This window comes from Manis javanica, chromosome 13, assembly GCF_040802235.1.
Source record: "Manis javanica isolate MJ-LG chromosome 13, MJ_LKY, whole genome shotgun sequence".
In the NCBI taxonomy this organism is placed as follows: domain Eukaryota; kingdom Metazoa; phylum Chordata; class Mammalia; order Pholidota; family Manidae; genus Manis; species Manis javanica.
In genome coordinates this window covers 49,427,444-49,448,516 of record NC_133168.1, presented here as the reverse complement: position 1 = coordinate 49,448,516, position 21,073 = coordinate 49,427,444, and the positions used below count along the sequence as shown (strand labels likewise).

The window sequence follows — 21,073 nt, the reverse complement described above, 5'->3', positions numbered from 1 at the left end:
TGCCACTTGTTAAATGCTTAATATATATTAGGCATTTAATAAACATAATTTTTAAAAATCTTCACATTATCTCTTTGACATATGAGTTAATATACTCATTGTCCATATGAGGAAAAAGGAACAGATTGGCTATGGAGCTTCCCCAAATTCCTACAGATGGTAGCTCAGAGTGCTGGGATTTAACTGGGGTAGTCTGACTTGGGAACCCAAACTCTAGCCAAGGATATATCACCTCCTGTGCTATGAAATATTGTGGGTGCTTCTTTGTGTGTCACACACACACACATAGAGAATCATATTAGAGATACACATTTGCAAGGTATTTAGGAACAGTTATACTTATGTATTACCAATTTTTAAAAACAGAATACCAACTTGTATATATGATATCTACTATGTGAAATACAAATAAAGGGGATTGAAAATTGATATGGTTGCCTCTGTGTGTTGTTATTATAGGTGGATTTTATTGATTCTGTTGACATTTCTGTGCTAACTTTTCAGATGAAAACACTTGCTGCTGTATAAACAGGAAAATTAAAGAACAGATACATAAATAAAGGTAATCCAAGGAAGATGTTAGACTAGGTTTTCATAAGTTATCCTTTGTCTAATTATAGCACTCAGGTATACTAGACACCCCGTCCTTCTGAAAATGACTAAAAATGAAGGGTTACATTAGAAACTAATGGGAGGTAACCACTTACGTGTACCAGGACTGGGATGGATGTAGGAAAACCTGGGGTGGGAACTGGCTCTGGCTGGATAATTTCTGCCCCTTCTTCATCTTCACGGGGTTTCAGATGGGCACAGTGACCGATGTCTGCATTTTTGAAGGACACAGGTTGCGCAAAGTCCATAGGGCTAATGGAATATAATTAAAATTAAATACTTTTCTTATTTTTCTTCATTTTCATTGTCTTGCTTCAGTACAATTAAATCTAGCCCCCTCTCCCTCTTTTAAAGGCCATCAGTACAAGTTTTAAAATCTAACTTGAAGATCTTCATTGTTTCCCCCCCCACACACCCCCACTGCATGGTTTTGGGTAGTGTAGATGCAACAGTGATTCTCATACCAAAAAAAAAAATCTGTAGCAAGGAGATTTACTTACACAGAATTTATAACAAGGTTCCATATACAGCCTTCAAAAGGAGGAATATTTCTGAGTGGGGAAGGTTGAAATTCAGGAGGAGCACCCCCAACAAAAAGCTTTTTAACTTCAATCGCCTGTTCTACTGTGAGGTTTTGCATATGCCTTCTGTGTTCATCAACTTGAACAGTAAAGATGCTGATAAAAGATTTAAAATAAACAAGAATAAAACACATAACACCCAATACAACTGGAAATCAAACTCTTTCTTGCCACCCCTCATCCCTCCTTCCCCTAGTTTTAAAGTGAGCAAAATGTGATGGTTAGAAATTCTCTACTAAGCAAACGATATGTTTCTGAGGATCTTGTCTCTCTGCCTTCCTTGTTACTGCTCCCTGAGAGGTGACTGAGACATGGCAATGGTGCAGCTGCAACACTAGTCTCTGGTGGTGCTGACAACAGTGGCTCAGTGCAGAAGCCCAAAGAGCCAAGGCTTCGTACAGCGTAGTGACGTCTAATCGTGCGAGCCTCAGTGGGTTTCACACAGCATGGGGTCACGTTTTGTTTGGCTCTTCATTTCTTGGTTTATTATCTTCTTGCTAGGGGACAAACAGTACTCCTGAGAGCTGAGATTGCAGGAATCAGCAGCAAACACTTACAGGGCATTTTATAAATATGTAGCTGCTGGCTTTTGAATAGACAAGGCAGGCAAGAGCATCATGCTTATTGTTCCTTGCAATGATTTCCTTAGTGGCTGTTTCATTAATTTCCCTGATTTGCTTATGAGAGATAACTCACACACTACTGATTGGGAACCTCATGCCTCTTATTCACAGTGATTCTTGGATTCTGGGGCAAATAATCAGAAGGAGACAAAGTGTTCTGATGATGAACATGCCTTTGGTCATTTTTTTTTTAGTTCTAGAAGCAGGTTTTGAATTTCAATCCAAACAGTCAGTAGGGGCTATTACTCGTAAGTGTTAGTCACTAGCCTGAAGATTATGAATGGATTACTGAAAATTTACTTCATATGTTGGGAGAAAACTAAAGTACTTAGGTGGAAAACTCAATCCTAAAATGGCATCTCACTTGATTTTATAAAGAACAAAAATCACATGTAGAACTAGACACAATAAACCAGGGCAAAGATGCTCTGAAATGACACTGAGCAACTGGTCCACTTGGGGACAATGCAAATGTAAGAGAAAGGAACAAAAAAGATGGATTTCATTGTTGCTTAAAATGTCGTTGTTTAGGGGATGTTGAGGGGGCAGGTTGGGTTTATTTTCAAAGGGAATCCAGGGGAAAATGACATGCTGTTTTTTTTTTTTAACCGGACTCTGGAAAAATGTCTTGGCAAAAATCAGAAGGTTCAAGTTTATTGCTAAGAATGTTGGTGTTTTTATGAGATTTAGAAAACCACTCACTTCCGGGTATGTGAGGCTCCCTTAGAAGATACTCTCCACACACACCTTGTTTTTCTTTTGCTCAGTGCAACGTCTTACTAACATGATACGGCAGTGTTCCTAAGAGTTTTAATGGGGGGTTTAAGTCACTATTAAATATTGTCCGAGGAGAGCAAATCTCTGCTCCGGATTTGAATTTCTGAAGAACCAGAGGCCCTCCTCTTTCTAACAGAGACTCTCTAATCTGATTTTGCTCCCAGGACCGTAAGAGTGGTTCTTTCTTACTAGATTGCAGGGTAGAGATACAGTGTGAACGTGAGATTTTAGAAGTAGTGCACTGGAATTCAGTATTAGTGGAGAAGCTTACTAACTCTGTGACTTTGGACCAGTTATTTAAGCTTGCTCAGTCTCATTCATTTACAAAATGAGGGTAAAAATACCAACTTCAAAACTGGGAAAACAGTAATTAAGGAATTGCACTTAGGCTGCTAAGGGCATTGCTAGAAATCTAGCTAAATCCTGCTTATATTTTTCATTCTAGGAGCATCAAACCTAGATCATTTATTTAGTTCTTTTTTAAAGAGGGACATTAACAACATATCCATTACAATTCTGATGTATTTCCTGTTTTTTTAAGCATTAAATGCTTAAAAAACAACTCTTTACTAAAGACCTACTTTATACAAAAAAACACTGTAACAAACATTATGTTACTATAAATATTACGATAGGTCAGATGTATTTCTTACAATTGTAATGCTTGATTCTTGCAGTTACATAATTAAATATGCTATCTTTTACATTCTGTTTCTTGTTTGCAGTATTCTCAGATTTTTTTCTAATCACCACCAAATGGATTGCATATGTGGAAGAAGATGTTAAGAGAAGTGCCCTGACATTGTAATTTACAAAAAACAAAATCTGAAATTTTTTGGATTGAACATATTATGGATGGTAAGAAAGAAATACTGGGTTGCAGTATCCAAATCAGGATCTCATTCTGGAAACACCAAATCGCTTCTGAAATATCTGACCCAACTCTGTGGTCTTTAGCCTAATTCTGTATCTGTGAAGAATGCTCTCACAGAGAAGGAAACCTACTTGCTTAAGCATCTACTCCAGGCTTTCAGGTTTAATGTTTTTGTCTGGTTAGAACTACTGGCCACTTAGTTGGATCCCAGCATAAGGGTCAGAGAGCAAAGCAGTTACAGAAGGCAGGAGTCACTGGAGTACAACAGAATTAGACACCAAAGTGGTAGAAGTGGGATTTCTGGAGAGGAAGGGGTAGAAATGAGAGAGAATGAGGAAGGAGGGGAGAAGAGAGAGGCAGAGGAGAGAACAGAGCAAGAGCAGTTTTGAAAAGTTTGCATTTCACTTTGATAAAAAATCCAGTGATTTTATGAGATTGTATTAATACTAACTACGATCTTACCCAGGGTTTTAGGAAAACAAATGATAATTGATATTTATGGTCTGAATAGTGTTGGGGAAAAGCAATTAATTCCAAATTTGTAAGAGTTTCATAATCTACATGAAGTAATACAAATCTCTGAGGTCACAAAAAAGGGTAAGAATAAATAGTTGAAATAGTTATAAGAAAAAATAGGTATCAAAGTCATATATATATATATATGGGTTTAAATCCTGGCTTTGTTATTTACTAGCTATATGATTGTGGGCAAATTAATTACTACTTCCTCATCTGTAATGAAAAGATATTAATACAGATCTAACATACATTTAAAATGATTAAAGGAAATAACCTGTGTCTAGTATTTGACACAGAGCCTGCCACAGAATAGGTATGAAGCATTAAATAATGTTTCTGGGTGAGGTTCTTAGGGTCCTTAGTGATCTCTGGTTAATCAGTTAATTGAAACACTTGCTTAAAGGGCTAGGTAGGTGATGATTGGTTTTTGACCTTCAGAAGGCTGAATGAAGCATTATGGTAGCAAATGTGTTCTTGCTTTGCTAGAGTTCAGTGACTGTGCACTAATATGTCCAATACATTATCCTTTAATTAACAGCGAATGGCAAACTGTTTATTTATATGAACAATTAGTCGAATGACCGGTTTTCAGTGCTGTAGTGTACACTGAACTTAATCAAATAAAGGTTGGATTGATGGCCAACAGCTGTGAAGTTGGCATAATAAAATACCCTCCTTAAAAAAACACCTGTTAAAAGGACACTACCACAATGTCACAGTTCTGCACTTGGGAATGTCAATTCTTCCTCCACAAAACAACATATTTTGGAAGATATTTGATCAACTATATTACTCAAATCTATTTGCTTATTGAAATTCATTAAAGTTCAAAGATTGTGAAAAATCCTTCCCACAATGAGAAGGACTAAGTTTGGCCAAGGACTGGAAATCTAGTCTAGAAGATATGCAAAATCAGCATTTTAGAGTGGTCCCTAAGATTCAATGAGAACAGTCTGCATTACTCTTCTGAGACTGTGACTGCAATATCTGGCTATTAGATTAGTGTAAGTTCTTAGTTTGTCCAAATATTGATCTCTCATTTGTCTTTATCATGGTTTTATACATCTCAGTTAGTAGATGACTCTGCAAGAATGCTTAGTATCAATTCAGCCCAAAACCTAATGCTCCCTATACTAACAAAAAGAGCCCAAGGAAAGTGTTATCATTTACTTAGAAGAAATCTTATTACTTATCAAAACTATTACCCAAACAAGAAGATAAGTCAAAAATGTATGTCTTTAACTACAGAATGGCATCTGCTTACTTGAACTATTGCTACATGTTCCCACCACTGTTGTATCTAAAAGTATTCTCTGTGTTTTGAAGTTTCATAAAATTTGACTTCTGGTTCCTTTCTATGTCATTAATCTAATAAATGGATTGCTGGTCTGCAGGACTGGTCTCTGGACTTCTGTTTTCTTGTTCTCTAATTGTCCTTCTAAACTAATTATCTGACATGTTACACAACATTTTGATGCAAATGAAGGTGACTTTCCCAATAAAGTAAGTATAAAGTACTGCAGCATTCCGAAGAAATGGGAAGTCAATTTATAGCAGTACTACAGCCAATTCTGTGACTCAGGGCTGGGAGGTGAGCCCTCTCCAGGATCTACAGAGAGGCGGCCTTCATGCACTGAAGGCATGGCAGCAGGCTTATCCCTTCGCTCTCTCAGATTGGCTCACTGATGAAGCCACTTCCAAGTGCTTACCTTGGAAGGGGACGGGGAGGTGGTAGGCACATAACAGTGCTCAGTCAGCCCTGCAGCTGCCGCCACTCTCCAAATCTGTGACCGTTTTCTAAGCAGCTGCCATAAATGTTTGGAACCTGAGTGAAGCAGCAGCTGCCAAAGGCTGCAGGCTCCAGCTGAGCTATTATGTGTGTTCACTATGCGCATACCTTGCTTGAGAAGGGAGCATTTGATAGGTGTGGAGGGAGGGATTTTTCTTATCTACAGCTTCAGAGGATGCGTTTGGTATCTCCAAAGGTGGTGAAGAGAATTGCCCAGAATAAAAACGTTAAGAATAGAGCTCCTATGGGCCAAGGTAAATGAGGTTCCCCAAGTATGATATACACAGAAGATGAAATTAGCTATCTGATAGTTTTGTAACGCACTGTATGCCCATACACAACAAAGGTCCAGTCAGAGACTCATGTGAGCAAAGAGGTTCATGTTAGTTATGATAGTAAGTTCTCTAGGGCTACCGTTACCCTTTAGTTCTCTCTACATGAACAGAATGTTCCCTCCCGTCGTGAAACAGACTCGGCTCTGGTTTGACAACAATTTTCCTCATTGTTCGTGTCCCTGTGGAGAGATGCACTTCCAGACGGCCCTTGTTCAGGAATATCGCATAATAAGCCTGCAATAGCAAACGGTTATTGAAGATTAAAGAGGAGTCTTATCTATGACTTAATGTTGGAGGTTCCCTGTCAGAACTGCAGATTTATCTGCTCTGAGATCTTACCTGAGAAGCTAAGACTCAGTATTTTTTAAAGCAGTATTTAAAGAGGCTGGAAATAACCATTTAATCATGTACATTTTTGCTTGTTAGATGATGTGGAAAGTGGATGCAGTGATATAGCTGTCTTTGCAAAGCAGATTTGTGACACTGACAGTAACAGCTGTGCTTTTTATTGGGCGTCTAACTCACAAAGCCGACCAGGAAACAAAGGGTGTCAATAAAAGTCCTCTCCTCATATTGATAAGCGGACAGCTAGCGTTCTGGAAACCAGGTCTGACTCCCAACCTCATGGCATTTCAAACGTTTAGACTTCAAATTGTTCTCTGAGCTGGTGAAATAGATTGCTATCACCAACATGTAACTTGTCTCCCACATTTAGGAAGAAGGAAGACAATTTTTTATCCACAAACATGACTGCCTTCTTCTTGCTGCTGTTACTATAGCAACCAGCATGGTTTTGAGATCAGATTATGAACCCAAGGGAGACTGAATGCGGTCCTCGCCCCCAGAGCTGATGCTATGCATGTCCCCTTTCATGTGGAGTATAGGGGCGTGGGCTGTCCAGTGACCACTCGGTCCCATGAGGCACTGGCGGTGGAGACGATGGCTTCAAGCACACATCACTGTATCTCCACTGACTTACTAAATCGCCAATGCATCTGTGTGTCCCATAAAAATGTCCAAAGGATCTGGATTAGTGCTCAGCACCCACGAAAGGGGAACTGCAAACTACTCATGCAATGAAAAATGTTTTAGCTGATTATTTGATGTCTCAAACCCCTTTCACAGAACAGAATCACAAACAACCCAATGAGTATCAGAACTGTGAGCCTTGAAAGATAAAATACAGTGTGTCCATTTAACCAGCATTGATTCTGCAACAGACATAACTATTTAACATTATTTTCTCTTTCAGATAGCATTTACTGCAAGATTTTTAAAAACAAATATGATCATTAAAATGGTGAAACGTTAACATGTTATTTCTAATCTACTTTGCCCTCTAGTACTTCATATTTTCTCATGTTGACTGTTTTAATGGAAACATGTTCTATTAAGAACTACCTTGAAAGCTGGTGATTCAAACCCATTTATTTATTTCTGATGAAATATTTGGAGCCAATAGGTGGTGCTTAATTATGTGACAATGACTTTGGAAACAAATATCCTTTAGTGGAAATCTACTTCATAAAATTTGATCTGGTTCTCTTATTATAATGAGCTTATTATTTGTAATAGTGAGAAAATAATTTTATTTTTCAAGATTAAAAGATATAGGATTTAGAAGAACACTTATACTTTATATTTATTCAGGGCTTATTATATACAGTAAGAAAGATAAAATGTGATTTTTTCTCCCTCTACTCTTCAAAAAATATTTTTATTATCACTATTTGATACATTTCTCACAATATAAAGGACATACATGTAAATGATGAAGCTATATTCACAACTGTACGATTAACTGAGTACCTGTAAATCTACTACCCAATTTAAGAAAAACATTAGCACTGCATATCCTGTGAGTTTCTTTCCAATCCATCTCCCAGCTTCTCCTCTGAGAGGTTACCACTACCTTGGATTTATATTTGTAATTCTTGTTTTTTTAAAAATTGTTTTTGAAAATTTTTATATATATCTGTAAATGGCATGTTGTTTAGTGTTACTTATAGTAGAAATCTATAAAGATGGTATTGTATAGTATGTTGAACTTTTTCATTTCTATTCAGCTTCTAATATTCATCCTTGTTGCTATTTTTTTGATACAGATAACGAGTTGCCCTGAAATCATTTGCCAAAAGGTCCACTTTTTCCTAATAATGTACAATGCCACCTACTGCCAAATGTTTCTTCCTTCAATCCTTGGGTATATTCAGGGCTCTCTATTCTGTTCCACTGGCACAGTTATCCATGAATTAATGCCATACTACCACAATTCAAAACTCTGGTTCATCATGTGCCGATCTCTGGTTGGGCAGCCCACCACCTTACTCTTCTGCTTAGGAGTTTCTTGGGCTTCTGATCTTTAATATAAATTTTAGATTTAGGCTGTCATGATTTACAAAAACATAAGGTGATTGTTTCATTGAAATTCAATGTACATATCATTTGGGGGAAAGTTGACATATTTTTAACATTAAGTCTTTCCATTAACATGTTGACTATGCTCATTTATTGAGGATAACTTCAGTAAGTATTCTGGCCTAATTTTTCAATAAAGTTTTATAATTTTCTCCACATAGATCTTATGTTTGTTCTATTATATTTATTCTTCAATTATATACTTGTTCTTGTACTGTGTTTACTTGTTCTTATTGCATTGGCTAAGATTGAAACAGTGATAAATTCATCCGTTCTTGATTTTATAGGAAACTTATAATGCTTTACAATCAAGAATATCTATTACAGTCTTTTTATAGATGGTTAAGGAAGCTCCTTCCTCTTCTTAGTTTACTAATTTTTTAGAAAATCAGAAATGGCTGTTCAGTTTTACCAAATGTTTTCTCTACATCTATTGAAATGATTATATGATTTTTAGACTTTCTAATATTAACCACCCCCCTACATTCCTGAGATAACCCAAGTTATTGATGGTCCTACATCTTTAGATTCTATTTGCTAACATTTTGTTTAGTTTTTATTTTGGTGGGGAGAATAAGATTTATCACATAATATTACTGAGTACTAAATTTCAAATGGTACAAGTAATTAAAAATACATATAATCACAAACAAAGCAACCTGATTTACAAGATGCATGAATAGTTAAGGACATTTGTAAAACATTCCATTCTTGACCACGATAAACTAGCTAATTCCTATGAACACTTTTACTGAGAAAAATTATACAAAAAATGCAAGAAAATATATAGTCAAGAAAATATAATTGAAAGTACTGGAGGAAGATCAAGGTAGTAGACAGTTATAGTACCTAGATCTGGGCAGCTAAGGGATAGCTTTTAACAGAGTCAAATGGTAAGGGTGTGTGTGAAAATTGAAGTTCACAACATTACAAAGTTCTATTTTCATGTCATGAGTGCAGCTGAGCACGGTCTTATCTCCAGGCCTGTATTAGCTGTGGTCTTTTTGTCTTCTTGTATCCCTGCTCTGTTCTCTGCCTTCTGTGTCCTGAAAGGGTGGAACGGGTCAGACTCCAGCAAACTGATAAATGTTAGCTAGTGAAACCGGGAAATTAATGCTAGAAGGAATTTAAATTTACGTTTAAGGGACCCTAGTTGGACAGCTACAGATCTGGTAAGGAGTTGGACTTAGAGACAAGAGAAGATTAATATAATGTGAATTTATTTCACGCTTTCTTTATATAAACAAATGCTAAATCTATATGAGATGCAGGTCCATATTACAAGTGTGACTGCCCGTGGAAATGACCAATAGGAAAATTCTAGTGGAGATCACTGTCCTAAGAAGATGGTAGTGGAGATAAATGATGCAAATCTAAAAATAGAAAAGCAATTTGTGAACCCTAAATGCCCCATCAGTCTCTACAAAATAATTTTTTTGTATAAGCATTAGGGAAGATGTATTCTTAAGTAGGTGTGAGGGTACCTGTCCAGTCTGCCTTCGTTTTCTCCGAGGCGGTGTTGGCATTCCTCCACTTCCCAAGAGGATGATCCCAGACTCATTCTTGGTACTGAAAGACAGGTTAATTTCTGTTCCTACATCAATTGGCACAGGGGACAGCTCCACAAAACCAGCCTTGGGGAAGCTAACAGTGTAAACATTCTGTGGGTCAAAGGGGGGAAAAAAAGAAGAAAGCCTTAGAAATGAAAATTTAAATTAATTTCTCCATCTAACTCACCTTCCTCACTACATGCCATATAATCATGAAATACACTGTCATTTTGGAAGGCATGAAAACCCCATTACGTGGAGAGATTAGGAGCAATTGAAGAAATACCATTTCTAGTTGTAACTTGAAATTTTCTGAGTGATTTGGGTTAAAATAACTTTGTTCTCTGCTTTTATTCTAGAACTTTTGATTTAAAATATAGATTATCACTAATAGATAATGTTTTCTTTTGGTTTATATGTTGCTAAATTGCCCTTAAAAACCCTAATTAGTCCCTTGAATATCCTCCATCAACTAATTTTTTATATTTTACAAATGAGTATGACCTTGATCTATGTCTGCATTTTTACTCAGTGATGAAAGATGTTCACTGAAACACCTTTATTCATTGAAAGAAAGATACTCATTGCTATCGAACTTACAAATACACACTATAAGATTAAAAAAAAATAAGATAAAGCCTAAATCTTAAAAATAAACAAGGCGAGCATTTCATAGTCCAGTTTTCTTTTCACAGTGAAAGTAGTACCATTGTCCTTAATGATAATAAATAAAACAGAAACATTTAGACAGTAATGAAGTACAAAAGAAAGCAAAAATCAGCCCCCCACACTCAGAGCTGTATAGAAGCATATAGCTTTTTATAACCCATGCATGCATTCAATAATTTATCTTTCACTTCCTCTCTCCTCCTCTCTATATTTAAACTAAATCATGATAGGCACACTCATTAGTAACTTTTTTTTTCACTATATAAGTGGGGGCTCTCTTTCAGTAAACACAGACCTTATCATCACTTTTAATGGTGGGGGGCATCCCACTGGATGAATATGATTTATTTAAGCAAGCCCATGTAGCTGGGCATTTAGAGTGCTTAAAACAATCATTTTAAAAGTCCTGGATTTTGCTGTAATAAAGGCAAGGAATCCTTTAATGTAGGATATTTTTCCCCACAGTGTTTCATAGTGTTTCAGTCCAGTTAAGTAGCATAAGTATTATAAAATGTATAATCCATTTTCTATTGCAACTTTCAAATCATGTCATTTTTGACAGTTCAGATAAAACACTATGCAGACTTTTCAATATTTACCCACATCAAATTTCTGCCTCATATTTTAGTTGCAAAATATTTCTTGGTTACTGAAAAGTGCCTTTAGAGTTATCATTTCCACACATACAGCCTATTCATTTTCTGGACAGTTTTCCATCCTCATGTATATATCTTTTACATGTGGCTAAGCATTAGGCTTTGGAAGATTAAAACTCTCAGTAAAATTTTCTTTAATAAGAAAATATGGATCCTTAGAGCTTCAGTTTGGTGTGCATTTCCTTTTTCCTCATTCCCTAGCTTCTCAGGGCAGATGCCTATGGCCAGTTCCCAACTGGAGCCTATAACTAGGCACAGTGAAGACCCTGAAAGTTCTGTTTCAGACTTTAAACCTCATGGCTCAGTGGTGGATTCGCTTTTTCTTTCTCCTCATTCTCCCTTCATTTTCATGAATTCTATAGTAATGCTCTAAAATAACGTTAGTTGCAGGAAGCCAGTAAAAGGTATAGTTGTGTCACAGGGCAATTAAAAATTTTAAGTATGATATATTTAACATTTTCCTTCTAAAACAAACTTGTCACTTTTAGAATCCCCATTAAATTCTTACTAATATTTGCTGATGACTATTGGCTCTTGCTTAAAGACATTTTGAGAGAGCAGGCTGTGACCTGTTTCTCTCTGCCCTAGGGGTCAGCCCCTATTGAAGAGCAGGGAGAGCAGAGTCAAGTGGAATCAGAGGGCTGCTGGGCTGCTTTTTCAACAAAAAGATACTGAAGACATTTGATAACAAAGGACTTTGCAATCATGTCAAGGACAAATCTTTGTGGAAGGTCCCCAGTCTGTGTAATTTTCAAAGAAAAGGAGGTTTGCCTTCCCTGCTGTAGACAAGCTATACACTAATGATGCTGGTGTAAACTATTACTTAGTGTTCATGTAAACTCCTGTCATATTCCAGAAAAAAAATTTAAGGCCCTTGATAAAACTATATACAATACAAAAAGATAAAATGAATCTAAAATAGATGACAAAAATTGAAGAAAAGGGAAAAGTAGTGTTGGAAAGGGAGAGAGAACCAGAAAAGAGACTAATATTGAACATATATACTAATAAGTGCTGTATACATGGAAAACATTTTGGTTCTTCATAATACCATTTCCTAAGTGCAGTTGATCACAGGAATTTATAAAAGTCCTTCAACTGTGCTTTATCATCACATAACTAAGACTAGGGTTAGGAGGAATTTAAAATATGTTAATAAGGGATTGGTCCCTATAAGACACCAAATTAGAGAAATGAAATCTGAGATGAATGAATTTAGGAAGCCATTAAAAAAGAAACCAACCTCCAGTGAACATCCTTTGGTAACACCAACATAATCAGGGCTGCTGAGTATATTATATGGAGTTCTTGAAATTTCAATATCTCTAAGGCAGCCAGAATATTTCCTCAAGTTCACTTCTGGCCTGTTAAAAAGTTACATGGAAAACAAAAGCAACATCATTAGGGCAATGGCACATTGCATCTGTGACTAGTGGACGCAAGCCATGTGGAGCAAACTGACACACAGGCAGGCACATGTCTCTCCAGCTGTGTGCATGTGCACACATGTACGCAGCAAACTATGTGTCCATTGATTAAGTAGATGTTAACACCATCCTGCAGAACGCATCTTTACATAGTTCTTCTTCCTCTCCTTTTAAAAAATGATCTCACTCTCAGCATTTAAATACAAGGTACAGGAATTAACTGACTGTTTATTAAGTGCCTCATATGTAGAATGAAGTGTGTTTCTTTCACCAAAGAGCAGGCACTTGTGTAGGCAGCAAAATCAAATCACATGTCAAAAAGTTTACATAAGCTCTTCCTCAAGATTTAGGGGCAAAAATCTGGAAACACATATTTTGAAAAAAAATGTCTGTCATCGAGACTTTTTCTGGGGGGTGGTGGGTATAACTGGGGAATAAGATGCTATTATATTTCTCTTTAAAGCTTTTAGCTAAAATAAAACCAAAGGATTATTCTTTTGGAATATGTAGTCTAAAAAAAAAGATACTTTAAAACTGGATTTATGGATTGATACTGATATCTTTATTCTTTATTGAAGCAATAACAAAATCAAGAAACCAAAGGCACAAAGCATACATTGAATTTTTCCAAGGAGGTTGAAAATGGCTTCTATACTCACATGATGCATAAATGCTTACTTTTTGTTCGCTACTTCTTAGAAAGGGATAAGCATGCTAGCACACAGTAAGTGCTCAATACACATAAACTAACAGGATGCCAATGATGACAATACCTCTTTATTCAGTGTCTAGCAGAGCTGTCCAACAGAACTCTCTGTGATGATGGAAATATTCTTTTCTGCAGTCCAAATCAGTAGTTAACTAGCTGTATGTAGCTATTGGCACTTGAAATGTAGCTTATGCCAATGAGAAACAATATTGCTATTTAGTTTTACTCAATTTTAAGTTAAATAGGCACTGTGACTAGTGGCAACCATACAGAACAGTGTTTTTTCTATAGGGAAAGAAAAAATACTACTTTTGGGGGTGTTAATAAGCATCTGTAAAAACCGTCTGAACAACATTAAAATATTATACTTATTAGGATAATGATTAAGTCTCTCCTTATTGTCCCACAATGCCAGGATTCCCTTTTATTTTTTTTGTCATAACAAAAAGCACATGGCATGTGGAAAAACAGGTGGGAAAGCAAATAAGACACTGGTAGTGTGGATCAGGTGATTTATGTCACGCTAGGTATTTTTTTCTCTCTCTTCCTCTGGAACTGCTTTATTTTCTTTGATCATTTCCCCTTGTTGCCAAGGTCTGCTGCTTAGTCAGCTGGCTATTATGAAAAACATACCCAGCTGGACAGTGAGGATCTTGCTTATATTCTTATTTTTAAAGTGAAGGAAATGGGTGAATTTCATTTGCAGTGTTCATTTGCTCCATATTTTCTTTTAAAGGAAGCTGATTTATCACAATTTTTTCAGAGGCCTTATCAATCAAGTAAATCACCTACAAGTTACGTAGTTCATCGTTTCATGGAAATACAAAGGACCATTTCAAAATACAACAATTTAGCAAGCTCAGTATTATGAAAGTCACAGGGGATGAGCAATCACATATGGTGATCGGACTTCTAATGGTAACCAAAGGCCTCTGTTTCTTCTACTTGCCTCAAAGGCAAAATTACAAAGCTACACAGTGTCATTCAGAGTTTTATATATTTCCATTGAAAGCCAGCCTTTGCCTTCTAGCCATCTCAGTAAACAACACGACTGGTCTCAACTGTGTCACAAAAAAACAACTCGGGTTATTATTTTTTTTTTTATACTTTCATTTCTATGTATTCTAGTTTCTGGCATTAAAAGTCTATCCTTTGCTTTAAAAATTTCTTACATCAGTTCGGCTTCATTATCTCCGTTCCAGAAATTTGGCACAGTTAGGATCTGAAATACCCAAACACTAGGCTTTAGCTCTCACCAGTGTACGCCAGTCCTGCACATCTCTGGGGTTAGATCAGCCACTAACAGAAGCCTGCTACTCACAGCTTTCACACGAATGCCTATCTGCAAATAGTGATTAAAATGTTCCTGAGAAGCTACAGGGACTGTCCACAAATTTCTTCACCATTAATGCAAACACTTATTTTAAATATGGTATGTCCAGAGCTTCTTTTTTATCTGGCTTCATAGGTAATTCTAAACAGACGGGGCAATAAACAAACAGCCTTGCCAAGAGGTGCAAAGGACATGTAAACCTTTGTATATCTGCAGGCTTGCAAAAAGCAACAAGGCAGAGGTAAGCATTTGGGAGCACAAGTTGACTGCTCAGCGGACAGCGTGGTACAAGAGTGGTCAGAGTCCGGGGCTCCACACCAGAGGCTGCTTTGCTCTGTTCCCCAAACTTGATCTGACCAGCTGCCCTTCGCGCGTGTACTACTGCATGTGTGCACCAAGAGGCACTGTGAGCAGGCGGTTGAACAAAGAGGCAGAGCCAATCTGTCATTTCGGCTGGTGAAAGAAGTTAAGTTGCAGTTCGTTTGATGGTGGGTAAGCAGCAGCATCTTTGTAAGCCAAGGGCAGCATAAGAACTACCTCTGAGTGCATTACTTGCTCATGAAATGTACTATGAATAAAGCTGCATAGATGTCACTCTGCTTCTGCACCACTGCTTTATCTAAGAAGCCACATTTACCCAACCCATGCACTTGAAAAAGGCATGCATAAATTTAAATTTTACCTTGCTTTCATACTAGGCCAAAGGGAGGAAAAAAAACACAACAATTTACTTATAATTGCATTTTCACTTAGTAAAACAATAAACTTTAATTATAATTTCAAAAAACTCTAACAGGGATCCCCCTAGGAAAGGAATGTAAAAAACTGATGTACAGAAAACAGACTTATGCCCTTGACCACAGTGAAATTAGAATCCAAAGACAACCTTTCCTACATACTGTTCTCTTGAAAAATTTTTTACTTGGAATATGAATTTAAAGTACTTCTTTTTATCAATCTTATGAATGGGAAAATGTGCAAATTCTGTAGATTATAGTATTCATGAGTAGTTTATCAACATTGCCTCCCAAAGAGCTTGAACTTAACAATATAAGTAAAAATAATTTGTTATTTTTTTGAACTTTATCATATTAAGATCCTGTCTGTGAGCAAAATAACAGCTATGAATGCAAGCCTCCTTCATTATTTACAAATATATGTGTAAAGATCATTTTGATAATGTGCCATACCATAGAAATATTTTAATTCTGAAATATTATATTGTGAAAGTAAAAACATCTTAGTAATAATTACTCATTAGATATTTAGTCTGAAAATTAATACATAAACTCATCTCAATGAAGTTATCATATACACCTTTGTAGAGAATTCCTTAAATATCACTTTATGGTAATTAAAATGAAGTCATCACTAAAATATTGAGGCTCTGGATAGCCTGATTTTGGCTATATTGAATTTGTTCATATAGAATTTACTGAATGATCTTGCAAAGTAAATCTCAGACAGGAATAACTCTTGCTTCCCAAGTATTTATATGGTATCTGGTACACAGTAGATACTCCACAACACTTCTTGAATGAATAAATGGATTTTTGAGTAATAACTAGGTCATATTCAAATATATTTGAACCACAATGACTTTTCTGACCAGAAATCTATATTTAAAATCTATATTGCTAATACAAATACATTATAATGTAGATGAATGCAAGGCCAATTTATCTGTACCATAAAGCTTATCAACTTAGACCCCTGAAAGACAGGTAATTAGTTATCTAGTTTATGGAGTTTAGATACAGGGAGTTTAGATCCAGCCAGGTCTAAATTTCAGTCTGCATGCTAGCCATCATAAAATGAGACTGAAATGCTGCTGCTTATTTGAGAAATATAGAAATAATTGACCACCGTACTTTTCAGTTATTCTGAGATCCCTCCAATCATAATGTGTCTTTTAGATAGGAACTTCTAGACAGGACTTGTGTTGCCATTAAAAACTAACCAAGTAAGTGATTAAACAAAACAAAACAAAAATTCAAAAACATGGTAGTCTGTATTTATAGTGAACTCTTATGGTTAACCAAATCAATTCATCCCATTCTAATTAAATTAACATTTATGAGGCACCAAGTACTCTCTTTTATTTCTTATGTTTCACAGCAAGCAGGAGATTAATCAAATACTATATGAAATAGTCTTCTGTCATTTTTTAGTTACTTGTATTTATTTTCTGAGCTAACTATACTATGAGGTAAATATAACTCCCCATCCTATAATCTAAAAAATATATGTGAAATTAAACAATTGCTGGTTTAGGCATGAAGATAACTAACAGAGCCATAGCCAGGCCTAGGGAAAAGCTCCAGGACCCGATTAGCATGCTAATGCTCAGTAGTAAAATAGGTGAGGCTCACAGTACCCAGGAACACTAATTTTCAGAACACTAAGCAATGCCAATGTGCTATTATCTTCAGTGAATGTGCAAGGAGAACAGCAATTACAAGATCCACATTCAACTTTATTTAATTTTTTAATTCTTTAATCAGGTGAATATGAGAGAAGTAGTGATTCCTATCCATCCCTTCAACAAAGATATCAAACTAATCCTTTGGCTTCTAAATCTTGGTTTTCTTCTAACAAGCAACATGAATATTTTTTTGTTTAGGCCCTTCTACAACATTCCTATTATAATTAAACTTTAGAACTCTAGCTAGCATAGTAGCCATTTAATTAAAACTTAAGCCTTAGCTCTAAATATACACTTTGTTACCTCAGGTTCCTCAGTGTTGGCAGACCACCAAAATATATTTTGTCATCTGCTTTCAAGTCAAGCCCAAAGTTGTTTCCTGAGGATGAAGTTGCTATGTTCTCCTCCTGGTTAGTGTCTATATCCACAATTGATACGTTTGCTGTAAAGGAGAAATAACATAGAACATTTTATTTTAGCAACAGCAACTACCTTCATATCATCACTGTTTCTTCAAGATAAATTTAGTTTAGTTCTCAATTAACATAGACTTTCTTAAGTTCTTGCACTTTAGTGACTAATAATTGTAGAAACAGCAAAGACATCAATAAAATAACATTAGCAAATTATTCACACATAAAATAATAGTCTACACACCAATGGAGAGAAGAGGAACAGATTTTGCCACCCTAAAGTATGCTTTTTTGGCAAATTGATTTTTTTGTGTCACCCCAGTGTATGAACGTTTATTAAAAGACAAAACTTACAGTAACTTAGAGAAGTTTAAAGTGAAGTAAAGTTCATTTGTTTGTTTTATATACTTAAGTCTTTAAAAAGCAATGAAATATTTATATTTTGGTAAAACTGACTTAGCATTACCGAGGTTTAAGCATAAGAGGAATTTTTAAATCCAATTCTGTAATATGTCATATCAATGTAAAATTAGAATTTTGCATTCTTTCTGAGAAAATTGATTTTGAAGTACTTTGAATTCCCTTAACAATGGATACTAAAAACTTCACCTTTCCTTTCTGGGCAATTGCTCCAGGTGTCTGACATTTTTATTGGTATTGTGACTTGTAACACTTTTGTAGTGACAGTGACTATGAGACTAACCCAGCAATAAATAAATAAATAACCAAACAGAAAACAATTCCTCACTGAAAAGTTGAGACTTTTGATAATGATGTGCTACCCTCTTCTATGTTTACTTTAAAATAATACAATCAGCACTTTGGTTAAATAGGCAAAAAATATTTGCCAGGTATCCATGATTCTCTTTAATCACATGATCAAATCATTCCACCCTGGCAACCTCCATAGGGAGCCTGCCCAAAGATTAAACTCAATGTTCCTTTTGATTGTGCATTCTTGCAGTTTCAGGACCCCTGGAGGTCCCCAGTCTCGCCTTCCAAAGGGGATCATTAATATCTGAAAGTTAACAATGTCCACTAGAGGAGGGACTTCCCAGTTCTGATGGCAAACCCAAAGGGAAACCTCTTTTTCCTCTGTATGACCATACTGTGTGTAAAAGGGCTGGTTACATCTATTCTTTGATACCCAGCACGTAGACAAGAAGGGAAATTCCTTGAGCCATAAGACCTTTTAGCCAAATGACAAAATATCTCATATACATTTTTGTCTCACATCCCAAGAAAAAGGGCAGAAAAAAATAGAAATGAGAAGAGATTTGTGGCCCAACTCCTGAAGGCATGCAGCCAGGGAGGGCATATTGTTTATTTTAAGCTGGTTATTTTTAAGAAATAGCAGACATAGGTGAAAATCTGAAAACTGAGAAGTTACCCTTTTATAAGAAATTATTTATAAAAGAAATTTCCATTTGTTAGCATCACCCCTTTGCTGTACCTGGAAGAAGTGGATGACGCCATCTCTAGAAACTCTGACCAATCAACAACGCAAGGACTTAAATCTGCATCACAACCGTACCCTTGTTTACTGTGCTTTGCCTGGCAACCTCCCATCACTGAATCCCCACACCCAAACATCTTCTTTGTCTTTGTCCAAAGATGGTATTTAATTAAGGTGATGGCTTTGACCATTTCAAGGATTTACTCAGTTTTCCTGAGTCTCTGCCATCTATACAGGAGGTATACATGTTATTAAACTTTTGTTTTTCTCCTGTTAATCTATCTTGTTTCAGTTCAGTTATTAGATGAGCTAAAGAGCCTGGAAGGGAAGAAGGGAAAACTTTTGTGTCCCTACAAAGGCAAACCAGTCAAGATAAAAGAGAAGTTTAGATGGACATCAAAAAACCACTTACTGTGATTTCTCATAATATAGATTAGTAGTTAGGAAATAAAGCCAGGTAAGTAACTAATGCTAAGATAAATATCTAATTAGGAGTTAGACTGTTAATTGGAAATATACTAGATCTGTGGTTCCTTCTGTGAATTTCATTACACACAGAAGAGGTGGGATTAGGCTCATCCACAAAGTCATACAGATGAGATGCCTGTGCACAGAAATGGAGAGATGGGAATGTTTGGTTCTTCAAGGTGATGGAACCCATGTCTACTCTAAATTACATTTAAGATGGAGGATGCTGAGTGTTGTGAGAGAGGTGCAATCTTTATGCCTTATGCTTTTCTCTCAAATTTCTAGAGGTATTCCTAATATGATGAGTATAAGAACTCAGAAACAGAATGGAAAACGGAAAGAAGAGAGGCACTTCTCTGTCTAAACTACTTTGTTCAGAAAGCACATGGGAACCCCTTATCTCACTGATTTTCTCCCCTTCATTCTTAAGAGTCAAGCTAGGCTCTTTCTCAATTATGTGCTTTCTCACCATAATATTTGCTTAGGTTCAGCCTTTAACTGCTTCATATATTTTGGACCCTTGATGCATATTGAAGCATCAGTTCATTAATATGACCAATTTGGCCACTAACTTTGCCTGATGTAGGATCTGAATTCAGTAAGGGTCTGAAAATGGTCATTTCAATCAATGGATTATAGAAGCGTTTCTACATGTTTATTTTTTGGATGGCTAGTCATTTAGATGTTCCTGGTTCATATAAATAAAACCATTGGGTTAAACAAAATTAAAAATATATCTTAATTTTCTGGCTTCCCAGATATTTCAAATACTAATATGCAATGTAACGTTCCAAGAGAGGGACACAGAGCAAGAAATATTTCTCAAATTTATTTGATTATGGAACACTATTATTTTCCCTCAACTTACCATCTTTTAGAATGGTGTTCTCTGAAAGAGAAGTGTCAAACTCCAAAATCCCATGTAGCACTTCCATTCCTAACGGAAGTGTCCGCAGTAAAACCGAACATAATTGCCTTATTGCAAAGGACCAAAATAAAATACCTAAACCTGTTAATACCTCAAATCTTCAAAGCAGAGTTTTGTTAAACAACAAAAAACACCTATTAAATAGCTGTTCTTTAAAAAACATTTAGCAAGTTAAAATCTAGAAATTTAACTACATTCATACACATATAAATTTCATACACCTTTTTGACAGGGTTAGTGGCTAAAATTTTAAAGAAAGATTTATAAAGCATGTTTTCAAGACTTTTTCATACATATTCCTTTTTATTCCAATCTTCTATCCAGAAAAGTAGTTTTCATATGAGGCTGATGACTGGAACATGAAAATAGCCCCTTTCTACAGACATGGTGCATATTTTAATGGTGTCTGTGAAAATGAGATTCTGCCTGTCACAGGCAAGCCAGCAACTGGAGGTAGTTTTCCTCCTTATTCCTGAGTGACTATATGCATTTTTAGAAATCATTCTAAGGA

At 36.0% G+C, this 21,073-nt stretch overlaps 1 protein-coding gene across 3 annotated transcripts in view; it reads right to left on the bottom strand.

The window, feature by feature from the left end:
* The window catches only part of LAMA2 (laminin subunit alpha 2), a 588,333-nt gene that overhangs the window by 23,144 nt on the left and 544,116 nt on the right, over positions 1-21,073 (bottom strand). For all 3 annotated transcript variants that reach the window (XM_073219597.1, XM_073219595.1, XM_073219596.1), the window contains 6 exons: positions 17,601-17,739; positions 12,647-12,767; positions 10,013-10,189; positions 6,196-6,344; positions 1,113-1,289; positions 708-864 (listed from right to left, as the gene is read on the bottom strand). In XM_073219597.1, the coding sequence (XP_073075698.1) occupies positions 708-864; positions 1,113-1,289; positions 6,196-6,344; positions 10,013-10,189; positions 12,647-12,767; positions 17,601-17,739 (920 nt within the window). The remainder of the gene's footprint in view (positions 1-707; positions 865-1,112; positions 1,290-6,195; positions 6,345-10,012; positions 10,190-12,646; positions 12,768-17,600; positions 17,740-21,073) is intronic.